Source organism: Rana temporaria, chromosome 11 (genome assembly GCF_905171775.1).
Source record: "Rana temporaria chromosome 11, aRanTem1.1, whole genome shotgun sequence".
NCBI classification, from domain to species: Eukaryota; Metazoa; Chordata; class Amphibia; order Anura; family Ranidae; genus Rana; species Rana temporaria.
This window is the reverse complement of record NC_053499.1, coordinates 71,182,400-71,196,820: the sequence shown is the minus strand read 5'-3', so window position 1 is coordinate 71,196,820 and position 14,421 is coordinate 71,182,400. Positions and strand designations below refer to the sequence as shown.

At 43.9% G+C, this 14,421-nt stretch overlaps 1 protein-coding gene across 5 annotated transcripts in view; it reads right to left on the bottom strand.

Moving 5' to 3' along the window:
• LOC120917435 (nuclear receptor coactivator 5-like) overlaps positions 1–14,421 on the bottom strand; it is an 84,164-nt gene that overhangs the window by 2,611 nt on the left and 67,132 nt on the right. For all 5 annotated transcript variants that reach the window (XM_040328721.1, XM_040328723.1, XM_040328724.1 and 2 more), the window contains 3 exons: positions 13,241–13,432; positions 11,639–11,824; positions 6,551–6,688 (listed from right to left, as the gene is read on the bottom strand). In XM_040328721.1, coding sequence (XP_040184655.1) covers positions 6,551–6,688; positions 11,639–11,824; positions 13,241–13,432 — 516 coding nt within the window. The remainder of the gene's footprint in view (positions 1–6,550; positions 6,689–11,638; positions 11,825–13,240; positions 13,433–14,421) is intronic.

The following is a 14,421-nucleotide window of genomic DNA, read 5'->3' as shown; positions in this document are numbered from 1 at the left end:
CCCCAGCAGACTCAGAGCTATCCTTCAAAAAACAGTCTATAGTATTTCCCTCACAAATATATACAGTATTTCATAAAAGTGAGTACACCACTCACATTTTTGTAGATATGGTATATCTTCTTTTCATGTGACAACACTGAAGAAATTACACTTTGCTACAATGTAAAGTAGTGAGCGTAGAGCTTGTAAAACAGTGCAACACTGTTCCCCTCAAACTAACACAACATACAGCCATTCATGTCTAAACCGCTGGCAACAAAAGGGGGTACACCCCTAAAACCCCTTTCACACTGAGGTGCATTTCAGGCGCCATAGTGCCTGCAAACTGCGGCTTCATTCACTTCAGTGTGAAAGCCCGAGGGTCCCCCCCCCCCCTCAAAAAAAGTTTGTCAGTAAATTTTGTAAATAAGTAATTTTTCCCCTTCGCTGATGAGGCGGCAGTGATAACCAGCACTGACTCGTGTCACTAATGGCCACCGATTGCTGGCAATTGTGAGCACTGGGTGGTACCGATTGGTGGCACTTAATTGTAATCAGGGCACTGATGATCAGTGCCCCGATTACATACCTAGCTGTCCCCCTGTGAGGAGATATCACGATCGGCTCTCCTCTCCTCACACTGTCAGTGTGAGGTGAGGATAACCGATTACTGCCATCTCCGTGTTTACATTTGACCGGCTGTGATTGGACACAGCCAAACACATGGTTACAGAGCAGCAGCTCTTTACAGAGATCAGGGTCACGCCGTGTCCTAGCAACACATCGCGGCCACGATCGCCTCGGGTAACGCGACAGCGGTCATTCTGGGAAGCCATCATATGACGTCCACCCAAAATGGGAGCCGCACCGCAAAGCCGTCATTTGACGGCGGGCAGCAAGTGGTTAAAGTTGTCCAGAGAAGTAGCGAACTGCAGTTCTCTTCAGTTCTTTCTTTGTGGGTCTTTCTGCCTTTAGTTTTTGCCTTCAGCAAGTGAACAGTATGCGATTGACTTTGTCATTGCAAAATATTCCACTTTTCCTTTAAAAGCTCCTGGGGTGCGTTTTGGATCATTGTCCGTCTGTACTGTGAAGCACCGTACAAGCATTTGGCTGAATCTGGGCTGACAATATCTCTCTAAACACTGCAGAATTCATCCGGCTGCTTTGGTCACATCAATAAACACAGATGACCCAGTCCCACACCATCACAATGCCTCACCACCTTTTACAGATGACGTTGTGCGCTTTGGATTAGGAGTGGTTCCAAGCCCTCTCCACACCTTTTCTTCCTGAAATTCTGGTACAGATTAATCTTAGGGCCCTTTCACACTGGTGCGTTTTTCCCGTGTTTTTGCGGTAAAAATAGCGCTATTAAAACGCCCATAAAACGTTCCCCATGCCCCCTCCATTGAAATGAATAAAAAACCGCTGTAAAAACATGGCGTTAAAATCACGGTAAAACACTGCGATTTTACCGTGTTTTTAATTCATTACAATGGAGAGGGGCATGGGGAGCGTTTTAATAGCGCTATTTTTACCGGGGAAAACGCACCAGTGTGAAAGGGCCCTTAGTTTCATCTGTCTAAAGAATGCTTTTCCAGAACTGGTCTGGCTTTTCTATTCTTCAGGCTTATGAATGGTTTGCACCTTGTGGAGAACCCTCTGTATGTGCTCTTGTGAAGTCATCTTGAGTGTATGGGGCACTATTCTTTCCAATTAATACCAAATTAGACAAGGTTTACTCACACTGATGCTAGGAAAATTTCCACTCCCATTGGCCACAGTCTGCCCCCACCTAGAGTGTGAAGGACAATAAACTGCCCCTTTGTTTAAAAAGTTTTGAGATCCTTGGTATACAGTGGGTACGGAAAGTATTCAGACCCCCTTAAAATTTTTCACTCTGTTATATTGCAGCCATTTGCTAAAATCATTTAAGTTCAACTTTTTTCCTTATCAATGTGCACACCGCACACCATATTGACAGAAAAACACAGAATTGTTGACATTTTTGCAGATTTATTAAAAAATAAAATATCACATGGTCCCAAGTATTCAGACCCTTTGCTTAGTATTTAGTAGAGTTGAGTACACGCTATGTAAATCTATATGCGGAACCAGTATCCCGGATGGGATGATGCTGTCTGGCATCTGGTTTTCCATACTATTACAGTTTATTATTTGATATTTTCTCTAGTTCCCAAGCTCCCGAGGAAGCGGGTACGTCCCGCGAAACTAGTAGAGCAATCCGTGGAACTTCTCGAATGCATGTCAAGAATTGAACAGTGTGGACCCAGGCTAAATTAATGGTTTCTAGTGGCAACGACAACAATCACTACCTGTGGTCTATTTATCTGGTTCTATATTCCTATAACATGTTTTAAATATTATGTATTTATTGATGCACTAGCATCTGGTCTTGAAACTGTATATTTGTCTTATTAAAAATATTTTTTTACTTTTTCAACCAGTGCCTACAAAGTCCATTTTTCTTTCTCCACAAATCCCATATACTAGTATTTAGTAGAAGCCCCTTTTGATCTAATACAGCCATGAGTCTTTTTGGGAAAGATGCAACAAGTTTTTCACACCTGGATTTGAGGCTTCTCTGCCGTTCCTCCTTGCAGATCCTCTCCAGTTCTGTCAGGTTGGATGGTAAACGTTGGTGGACAGCTATTTTTAGGTCTCTCCAGAGATGCTCAATTGGGTTTAAGTCAGGGCTCTGGCTGGGCAATTCAAGAACAGTCACGGAGTTATTGTGAAGCCACTGCTTTGTTTTTTTTAGCTGTGTGCTTAGGGTCATTGTCTTGTTGGAAGGTAAACCTTCAGCCTAGTCGGAGGTCCTGAGCACTCTGGAGAAGGTTTTCGTCCAGGATATCCCTGTACTTGGCCGCATTCATCTTTCCCTCGATTGCAACCATCGTCCTGTCCCTGCAGATGAAAAACACCCCACAGCATGATGCTGCCACCACCATGCTTCACTGTTGGGACTGTAATGGACAGGTGATGAGCAGTGACTGGTTTTCTCCACACATACGGCTTAGAATTTAGGCCAAAAAGTTCTATCTTGGTCTCATCAGACCATAGACTTATTTCTCACCATCTTGGAGTACTTCATGTGTTTTTTTTTAGCAAACTCAGGCTTTCATGTGTCTTGCACTGAGCAGAGGCTTCCGTCAGGCCACTCTGCCATAAAGCCCCAACTGGTGGAGGACTGCAGTGATGGTTGACTTTCTACAACTTTCTCCTGTCTCCCGACTGCATCTCTGGAGCTCAGCCATGACTAAGCACTGATCGCAGTGCGAAACGCGTAGGCTGCCTCCCACCCTTTTCTGTTATTTGTAGTGCATTTTCCATCCACTGTTTTTTAAAAATAAAGACAACCCAAGCTTTTTTTTGGAGGTGCAGCTGTCCATCCTTTTATCTTCTACATTTTGCCTCGTGCATTGCCGGCACTCCTGGCCTCCTGAGCAGCCACTGCTTGTTCAGCATACCCACCTGGAGTGGTAATCTCTTTCCTCTGGAGCTCAGCCACAGTGATCTTTGGGTTCTTCTTTACCTCTCGCACCAAGGCTCTTCTCCCCCAGATAGCTCAGTTTGGCCGGACGGCCAGCTCTAGGAAGGGTTCTGGTCATCCCAAACATCTTCCATTTAAAGGGGTTGTAAAGGTTTAAACATTTTCCCCTAAACAGCTTCCTTTACCTTAGTGCAGTCCTTCACTTACCTCATCCTTGGATTTTGCTTTTAAAAATGTCCCAATTTCTTCTGAGAATTCCTCACTTCCTGTTCTTCTGTCTAACTCCACACAGTAATGCAAGGCTTTCTCCCTGGTGTGGAGTGTCGTGCTCGCCCCTTCCCTTGACGGGAGAGGGGGCGAGCAGGAAAGTCAGGACGCCCACTAACACACAGCTCCTTTATCTGCAACGTAGAGGGGCAAGCACGACACTCCACACCAGGGAGAAAGCCTTGCATTACTGTGTGGAGTTACAGACAGAAGAACAGGAAGTGAGGATTTCTCAGAAGAAATAAGGACATTTAAAAGCAAAGGATGAGGTAAGTGAGGGAGGACTGCACTAAGGAAAAGGAAGCTATTTAGGGGGAAAATGTTTTACCTTTACAACCCCTTTAAGAATTATGGAGGCCATTGTGCTCTTAGGAACCTTAAGTGCAGCAGAATTTTTTTGTAACCTCGGCCAGATCTGTGCCTTGCCACAATTCTGTCTCTGAGCTCTTCAGGCAGTTCCTTTGACCTCATGATTCTCATTTGCTCTGACATGCACTGTGAGCTGTAAGGTCTTATATAGACAGGTGTGTGGCTTTCCTAGTCAAGTCCAATCAGTATAATCAAACAGAGCTGGACTCAAATGAAGGTGTAGAACCATCTCAAGGATAATCAGAAGAAATGGACAGCACCTGAGTTAAATATACGAGTGTCACAGCAAAGGGTCTGAATACTTAGGACCATGTAATATTTCAGTTTTTCTTTAATAAATCTGCAAAAATGTCAACAATTCTGTGTTTTTCTGTCAATATGGGGTGCTGTGTGTACATTGAGGGAAAAAAATGAAAAATGATTTTAGCAAATGGCTGCAATATAACAAAGAGTGAAAAATTGAAGGGGGTCTGAATACTTTCCGTACACACTACATCATAGGCATGGGCACACCCCTATCCAGGGTAAGGTCCTGGGGGTTGATTGGGTTCACCCCCATCTCTATCATCGGGTCACTAAGGTCTACCTTTGACTTTCTCCCCCAATGCAGCATTTCTCTAGTGTCCCGTACAGGACTCTAAGCTGTGCAATATCCTCAAGCTGAAGAGCTGGTGGGGCCAAAATCTCCCTTCTACACCCTCACATATGGCTGTATGAGCAGCTAAAACTGGGAAGGAGGCGGAGCAGAGATGGCAGCCTGGGAGTCCTCCGCTTCCAGCCATGTGGTAAGTGGCTGATCGGGAGTAGTTTATCTGTGCTACTTCAACCCTTAGAGCCGGTTCACACAGGGGCGCAACGACTTCGGGGGCGACTCGGCCAGGCGACCTGAAAACGACTTCCAAGGCGATTTGCAAAATGACTTCTGTATAGAAGTCAATGCAAATCGCCCCGAGTCGCCCCCGAAGTAGTACAAGAACCTTTTTCTAAGTCGGAGCGACTTGCGTCGCTCCTATTAGAACGGTTCTATTCACTACAATGGGACGCGACTTGTCAGGCGGCTGTGTCGCCTGACGAGTCGCGCCAGTGTGAACCGGGTCTTACACTCCCAGTCCTCCCCACTACATACTGCACACCGACCGGCTTCACCACATTTTTGAAGTCAGTGTATGGCCAGTCTAAAACAGGTGCCTAGAAAGGACCAACATCAGACTAGTGCCCTAAGGTACATTACAGGCTGGACCTGCGTGGAAAAGGATATGCTGCCCATTCAACATTTTTTTATTTTTTTTGCTGCCCATGCCCAATTCTCCTGTAGATGGCAGTATAACAGTGTTCATATGGGGTTCACACGCTTAAAACAATCTCATAAAGATGCAATTTTCATGTTGCTTAGCCGTGTGCTTGAGTTTTATCCCCTAAAAAGGACTTTATGTACCACCATCAGGTGGAAACAGGCTTATCAAAGGTGGTTTCTCACTCAAAATGTTGCCCATTCAGGATTCTCCTCTTTTTCCCCACAGTGTTGATAATGCATTTTTTTTTTTTTTTTTGGGATGTTATTTCTGCGCAACATGTAATGATGTTTGCACGTGTTTTTTTCTGTGTATGGCTATGCTGTATTGTGCCTCTGACACGTTCCATGGAGTATACCTTTTCTGGAGATTGTATGAAATATTTTTAAATCTAAAAGAGTACTGCTGCAGTACATACTGTTTTTGTGGTGTGCTTAATATATTCCTATGCATATGAGAATTCCTTTGGACCCCCATGTCCCTTAAAGCGGAGTTCCAACCACAATTAGCATTTTTTTAAATGTATGTCCTTTCATCCTGCGTTTTTAGAATATAAATCCGGTCACTTACTATTTTACAATCCGCCGCCGATCCGCATAGTTATTCAAAAAAGATAGTTTATAAAACTATGTCTACACCGTTGTCATTTTGCTTGTGGGCATTGTGAAGCCTACAGGCACTTACTTCCTGGAAGTCTTGGATGGGGAGTGATAATTGGACAGCGCACTGCATCCTGGGAAATGATGACACACATTCCCCAGGAGCATTAGAGGGAGATGTCAGAATCCTAGGTGGTTTCAAAGGCAGATTTCGTTGGACCACATAGCAACAGGCATTTCCAGATGAGTAAAAAAAAAAAAAAAAAAAAGTTTGTTTTTTTTCAGGTCTAATGAGCACAATAATGAAGAAAAAATTTTTTGGGATGGAAACTCCACTTTAATGAAGAATTCGGAAACAAAATTTCACAAGACCTGTCATTACATTGTCATCTTAAGTAATGACAAATTGTTGCCCAATAAACAGACCAATAGCAGAAGTGGTAATAGAGTCAGACCACAGGTGTTAGTGCTGAAGTGGATAACAAGGTCTTACTAAAAAAAAAAAAAAAAAAAAAAAAAAAACCACTTACCAGGAGTAGGGAGAAGACCAGGTTTTTCACCAAGTAGTGGTCTTTTTGCAGGAGAAATTTGTGGATAGCCAAGCAGAGGAGGTCTTTTTGTTGGCATTGCCAAAAGGGGCGGAGGTTTGCCTTGCGGAGCCGATAATCCTAAAGAAACAGAAGATTTACTTTAACATGTTTGGGTTTAAGTAAACAAATCTTAGGACAAATGCCATACCATGAAAACAAGGCACTCAACATGTTTAAAAGGGGTTGTAAAGGTACATTTTTCCCCTAAATGGCTTCCTTTACCTTAGTGCAGTCCACCTTCACTTACCTTATCCTTCCATTTTGCTTTTAAAATGTCCTTATCTCTTCTGAGAAATCCTCACTTCCTGTTCTGTCTGCAACTCCACACAGTAATGTGAGGCTCTCTCTCTGGTCCCCTCCCTTGGACTACAGGAGAGTCAGGACGCTTTCTACGTTGCAGATAGAGAAAGGAGCTGTGTATTAGTGGGCATCCTGACTCTCCTGTAGTCCAAGGGAGTGGGCGAGCACAAAACACTGCACACCAGGGAGAAAGCCTTGCATTACTGTGTGGAGTTACAGACATTAGAACAGGAAGTGAGGATTCATAAAGTAGGATCTGCTTCATTAGAAAATAGTGAGGTAGCTAAAGCAGGGAGATACCTTACATTTAACAAACCACCAATAATCAAATGCACCAACTCTACTTGCAAGTAAAAGTAAATTCGGGGGGGGGGGGGGGGGCACGCTGGTGTCCAGAAGCCGACCTGAATGGACCCTTCGAGTTGAGCTCTCACAGCCCGCTGCCAAAAGGAACTCTAATGGACTTTACTTCACCACTACATGGGCAGATCTAGGACCACCCACTCCACTAAAGCCCAAGAGTGCTTTCAACCCCTGCCAGGCTCCTCCATCAGCCTCCACAGCCACTTTACCACGGATGACATACCGCCGGGCAAACTGGACAAGATGGCGTCGGAATGCCTCAACTTCAGGCTCCTCTCAGCGGCTGCCCTCCCTGCACCATGAGCTGGTTTGGGCTCCCACAAACCTCTCCCTGCCTGCCGGCACCGGAGAGCCAACGGCTGCAGACATCTGCAGGAGCAGCGAGTCTCTTTCCCCTGGCTGCCTTCCCCTGAGAATGAGCCATGCGTTGTTTGAGTCGCATCATCTGCCCATGCCCCCTTGCCATACACTCAATGCACCAATGCCTTTCCACGCCTGATGCGGGTGACCTTTGATTGATGCATCTGTGGGGAGAGCCCTTGAGCCCCCAGGTCCTCAAACTGCTCCGCGGACTTTCCGGTCCCTTCCGGCACACATACCCTGGCCTCTCCCATGCCTAGGCCATCCCCTAAATAACAGAGGCTGCCTGATCCCAGGACCCCTACAGGAGGCACTGCAGGGACCCCTCTGACCTACACCCAAGCTGTTTAATCACCAGCTCTGTCCCACAAAAGGGAGACGCCACATTCCTGTTTCTTCTCCCTCACATGCTCCGGCCTGGTATGACAAAGGAAAAACTGAAAATTTGGAGGAGTGTGCGAGTGTTAATCATCAGAACCACCCCAAAAGGGTAAAGACAGGACTTTCTCCCTACGAGAGATACTTTTTGGGAGAACAGCTAGGATGTTCCTTTGCTCAACAAATGCCTGTTCTTAAAAAAAAAAAAAAAAAAAACAAACACTTTATGTGCAAAGCCTCCACAGGAAATTGGAGGACACCCACAAGCTAAATCGCTTCCATTCCAAATCCTTCCTCTGTTACAGGAACTCACAGCCTAAAAACCTAGTCTTAATTTGGAAACCTGGATAGACGTAGCAGTCAAGCTTGAAGGGAAATCTACCTGTGTACATGTTAGTCACTGTAAAAAGATTGCAAAATGATTGCCATTAATCCCAGGGATGAGTTTTCAAAGAGACCGTAAACTTTATTTTATTGTTCTCTGCTATAGTTCATTTGCTTGTATACACATTCATGAGGGATGCAAATGGATCATGCAGAATCTGTGTAAAATCAGATGCAGGGCAGGATCTGGACATTAAAAAGGTCAGCCTGACCCAAAACAACGTGATATAGTTTAGGAGGTCAATAGCTGAAAAGATGCTTTTTTTGCAGCTCAAATACAGATATGCATAGAAGTCTGGCGATAGGCAAGGCTGGATTTGTAGCAAATTGCACCCTAGTACATTGAGGATTCCCCTTATGGCAGCATCAGTGACTACCACATCCTTCCTGAATGACACCCCATCTGTCAGTTTGTAGAATAAACCAATCATTCCCATTTTCAGTAAAAACCCAAAACACGCAGAAAAGTAGTTTCTGGTCTTCAAGGCTAGGCGTATTGCTGGTGACGGGTGCAAGTTTTGTAGACGTCTTTGGTGGCATATTTTCACGCAGTAGAGATGCTCAATTTCATGGCTATTTTGCTTAGAATAAAAAACTGCTTCATGGTAATGAAGCTCCCCGGACATGGGTGCGCTTGAACAGTACGCTCACCGAAAAAGTGCCTTGGAGCAATAGTTTTCCAGAATGGGACAAAAAAAAAGGGGGGGGGGGATTGAGCTTCACAGAGTCAGGCTTTAGAGAGTCCATTTTGTATTTTATATACATGAAGAGTTTACTTTTAAAATTACCTTTGCTTTAACAGTCTCATGGGAACACTAGGCACAGTTGTATTTTGTCTCAGCCAATTGAAACCTGATCTAGCCTTCTCTCAATACGAAAGCCCTTGTAAGCTATGGAATATTCCTAACAGCCATACAGTATGCGTGTGCTTCTGTGTACACATGAGGGTACGTTTGCAGGTATGCATCTGCCCTAAAGGGCACCCCTTTTTTTACAACAGTTTCTACTTTAAAAAGGGTAAGAATATTGTTGGTACTCTGCAAGACATCACACAAATATAACCCATGCTCTAGTCCACTCTTTTATGATCAGCTTATGAAATATTGTCGCTCAACTCCCCACATTACATTCTGCCCTTCTTTTATTACAGGCTCAGTATTGTTTGATAAATATGTTAATATTTTTTAGATAAAAGTTGCTCCACCTCCAAACAGGAGTAGGAACATAAAGCTTAATTTGTACCAGTTCGACATTTTGTTCTACAGCCGTGGCCAAAAGTTTTGAGAATGACACAAATGTTAAATTTTCACAAAGTCAGCGCTGTCAGTTTTTATGGTGGTAATTTGCATATACTCCAGAATGTTATGAAGAATAATTAGATGAATTGTAATTATTTGCAAAGTCCCTTTTTACCATGAAAAAAAATTCCAAAAAAAAAACCCACGTTTCCACTGCCTCCTACAGTTGATTCAGCTGCAGGATTGGGGCACCACCACAGCAGAACTTGCTCAGGAATGGCAGCAGGCAGGTGCGAGTGCAAAGACTTTTGGGGGGTGGCCTGGTCTCATGAAGGGCAGCAAAGAAGCCACTTCTGTCCAGGAAAACATCAGGGACAGACTTATATTCTGCAAAAGGTAGAGATTGGACTGCTGAGGACTGGAGGTAAAGTCATTTTCTCTGATAAATGCCCTTTCTGATTGTCTGGGGCAACTGAAAAAAACCTTGTCCGGAGAAGAAAAGGTGAGCGCTACCATCAGTCCTGTGTCATGCCAACAGTAAAGCATCCTGAAACCCATTATGTGTGGGGTTACTTCTCATTCAAGGAAATGGGCGCACTCAAAATTTTGCCAAAGAACACAGGTTTAGAATTACTCTAAGCATTGCTGAAGTTCAGAAACTGCACACCATGACACACCACTATTTAAAAAAAAACACCCCCTTAGCAAACCTTTATTTTCACTTTTTAAGTGATGCCAAATGACACCATTTTTAATAAATTTAACTTGCTAATGAAAATTTTACCCAACTTCTTCCCTATTTCAGTTCAAGAGTCTTCTTTCCCCAGAAGTTTTTTTTTTTGGATACACCCTTGAGTGCATGTTCCAGGCTGGGATAGTGCTGAACGTGTATGCAAACAGCCCATACAAGTCACTGCCCTTCTCCAAGTTGATTGGCCGTTTGGGGCTGGGCTGTTGCCATTTACCTGTGCGAGTGCTTGCGGTCACCAAAAAGAATGTTCACTGAAGCTCCACTGACGGACCAGGTCTCCCGGCGGAGTGGAGCTCATTGTTTGAGACCCAGCATCAGTTTATAGATGTGTTAAAGGAGAAGTATGGCCAAAGATTTGTTGCCGTACTTCTACTATGGATAACAGGAGTGCATATCGTTTTGCACTCCTGCGAGCCATTTTCAGCTGACAGCAGTATCCACAGATGCCTGTACGCCTGCTGGGAGACCAAGCCTGCCACTCCTGCCCCCTCCACAGCCCAGCACTCCAGTGAGTGCCCGGAGGGGCCAAGCAAAGCCAGTGACTGAAAAAAAGCAGTCAGCAGCCTTTGATGGCTTCGTTCTCAGTATAAAGGGTTAGTAAAGGAAAAAAAAAATGTTCCTTTAAAATAACAAACATGTCATACTTGCCTCCACTGTGCAGTTCGTTTTGCACAGAGTGGCCCCGATCCACGTCTTCTGGGATCCCTCGGCGGCTGTCTCTGGCCCTTCCCGCAAGTACTGACCACAGTCATGCGAGAGAGCTCGCATGGTGGTGAGTAATTGCGGGCGCGCTCCTTTGATACAGCGAGCGGCCATAGCCGCTCACTGTATCACCCGGCCCGCCCCTCGGCGCGCCGCGTCACTGGATGCGATTGACAGTAGTGCCAGCCAATGGCTGCGCTGCTCTCAATCCATCCGCTCTAGCCAATCAGCAGCCAGGCTGAGCGGCGAAGAGGATCTCGGGACCGAGAGTGGGACTTTCGAGGGGTCAGGTAAGTATAACGGGGGCTCGGGGGGGGGGGGTGTCTGGCAGCATTTTGTTACTTTATAACTCCTTTAAGAAGCAGCAGGGGACAGATGCAGCATCTGTTTAAAGACTCATATTTTTATACTTAAGAACCCATACTTCTCTAAACAAAGCATGGTAGTAGGCAGCTTATGTTCACCACACTGGGCATATGGATAAAAAAAAATAAGTATTACCTCATGAACCAGCTTTAGACACAACGTAAAAAAAAAAAAATGAAAAGTCACCTGGCGTAGGAAGAAGTCCTCCTGAGGATCGTTCAGATAGAAGAGGTGGTTTCCCTACAGACATTAATGGGGTCCGGACAGGAGTAGGAAGAAGAGGTGGAGGCTTCGCCAGGGCATCTGATGAAACACTGGGGAGTGTTTTATAAATGGAATTAGCTGCATCATCGAGTTCGATATTCTTAAAACCTAAAAAAACAAACAGGTTATTAAAAATGCATGTAGAGAGCCTTACTTTCATAACTACCGGTCACAAAAAAAACTCCAGTCTGAAACACTGATGCATAGGACAGTTACGTAGCGGATTGCAAAAACAAAATAGTCTTCAAGGCAAACTTGCTAGATTTAAAAGGAACTCAATGGTTTTGTTCTTCCAAGACAGGGGTCTCCAAACTGCGGCCCTGGGTCCAAATGTGGCCCTTTGCTTGCCTTTATCCGGCCCTTGGAGATCTTTTCCTTCCACCGATACCAATAATGGGGCATTATTTTGTCAATTGCGGCCAATCATGGGGCACTATTAATCCCACTGACTTTTCCTCTCATTGACAAGAATGATATGGCTCTATTCCTCAAACTGACACCAACAATGGGGCACTATTAATCCCTCTGACACCAATAATGATGCACTATTCCTTCCTCTGACACCAGCATTAGGGCACTATTTCACCCCCCTAACAACAAAGATGCATTGTTTACTCCCACTGATGCCAGGATAATTTTTACTTCTGATGATCACAGTTCGGCCCTCCTAAAGTCTGGAGGATATTAAACTGGCCCTTTGTTTAGAAAGTTTGGAGACCCCTGTTCTAAGAGATAAACAAAAAAGGTATAGACTTAACTGCACAAAAGTTGCTTATGTTGGCCACTACATAATTGCAGAGGAGTCTTAAATCTTCCCCAGGCTCCTGTAGCGGTATTAAACCCAAAAATGTAACATATTGCAGCTTACCAATTTTTAGATGCAGTGGTTGCATCAGTGTTCTTGTCTTAAACATATTTTCACCTGGGGATCTGGCCTGTAACATTTCTCCTGTATTAGAGTGCCCCCATTCTGGAACAATGAGTACAGGTGCATATTTGGACAGCAGAATTGTCAGTCTGGGTGGAGGGGAGTGTTAAGACGTACTAGCAGATTTAAAAACCATTAACAAATTGAAGCCAAACTCCAGCTAATACTTTATAATCAGTGACAGCAAACTTTTTTTCCCTTTTGGAAAAAGAGCCTTGTATAAATAAAGCTGATCATTGTCAGCACCTTTGCCAGTTTTTAGTGGTTTGTCTTCCTGCTATTCTGCTGGAAAGCTTGTTAGTTTAAAAAATTGACAGACATATTGGCTGAATCACCAGATGAAAATAGAAGCAAGCCTAAAAAAGAAAAAATTAATACAGTCATAACGCATCAGACAGATGTAGAATCGCCCACAGAATAAAAAGATACCAGGGTTATGGCACCTAGCAGGTGCCATAACAACAGCATTTAACACCAAAGTACATATACTGTGAGTGGTCGGCAAGTGGTAGGGCACCTCAAGCTAGCATAGCAATGAACACTACACCACAATTATGAAGTGTGAAAAGCAAACGATTAAAGAATGGCCCTTTTACCTTGATTGGAAAGAAGACCGATACCAGCTGATGGCCTGTCACCTAGCAAGGAAGGCTTAGCCATCCCACCAAAGGAATTCCTGGCAGGAGTGGGAAGAAGTGGAGGAGGCTTCTCCAAAAGATGCGTTTTACTGTTGGTGTGACTATCAAATGCAGGATTAGCCTGTTCAGTAGTGTCCGCTTCTTCAAAGCCTAAAGTTAGAAAAAAAGTTAGACAAGGAGAGAAAGAAGAAAAAACATCCCATACTATTGCAACTGGAAGCTTTAAAGTGGAAGTAAACCTTTTTTTTTTAACTAAAAAAGTTACTGTCACATTGGTTGTGTGCTCAACCAAACTGTCAAGCCATCCAATGGCATGTGTCATAATTGATCACATGTGCAGCATCATGGCAGTTGATTAAACAGAGGCCAAGATGGCAGCTTCCTTGGCTGAAAACGAGAAGAGGGTTTACTTCTACTTTAATATTGCCGCCCAATCAGCAACTCACATATCGGACATGAAGAGTTAATAACCATAGTTAAAAATAACTGCTAAAAAATACATCATAATGTACACAGAACATGTTGTTCAGTTGCACCAAAATCAATAATGCTCATTTAAAATGGATTTTATTTAAAGTGCAACTCCGGATTCACTGAAAGTTCATAAATTGTCATAATTTAGAGTCTAAGGGAATGCTATCCAAATCAAACATTGTACTCGCCATCGTTGGTTTGTTACAACAATACCTCACTTCCCATTGATAACTGTAGCGAGTCCACTGTACAGTATCGGGGGCTTCTAAATCAAGAATATATTTTGGGGGGAGGCAACATGTGCGGCTTTGTATCAGATTTCAAAATACAGCAATATGTAACCAATAATTGCACTTGTTTCCCACTTTAAAAAGAAACAAGGACAGAGAAAACTACTGCAATGGCAACCAAAAGAAATCGAATATATGTTTTGGCTGCAATTTTCAATTATCTGGCAAATCAAAACTGGGAAGGGACTAAAATCATTGGTGGCAGATTGTTGCAGTTAACCAGAAAAAGTTTCATTTTGGACGGAGTAAGGAATAGTGAAAACCAGTATCAGGATTCTAGTTCAACAACAAACTGGGCAAAAATCTAATAATCAGCCTTTTACAGACTGCATCTATAGTTGGCCTACAAATCCTACACTAGTCATTCCACAAAAG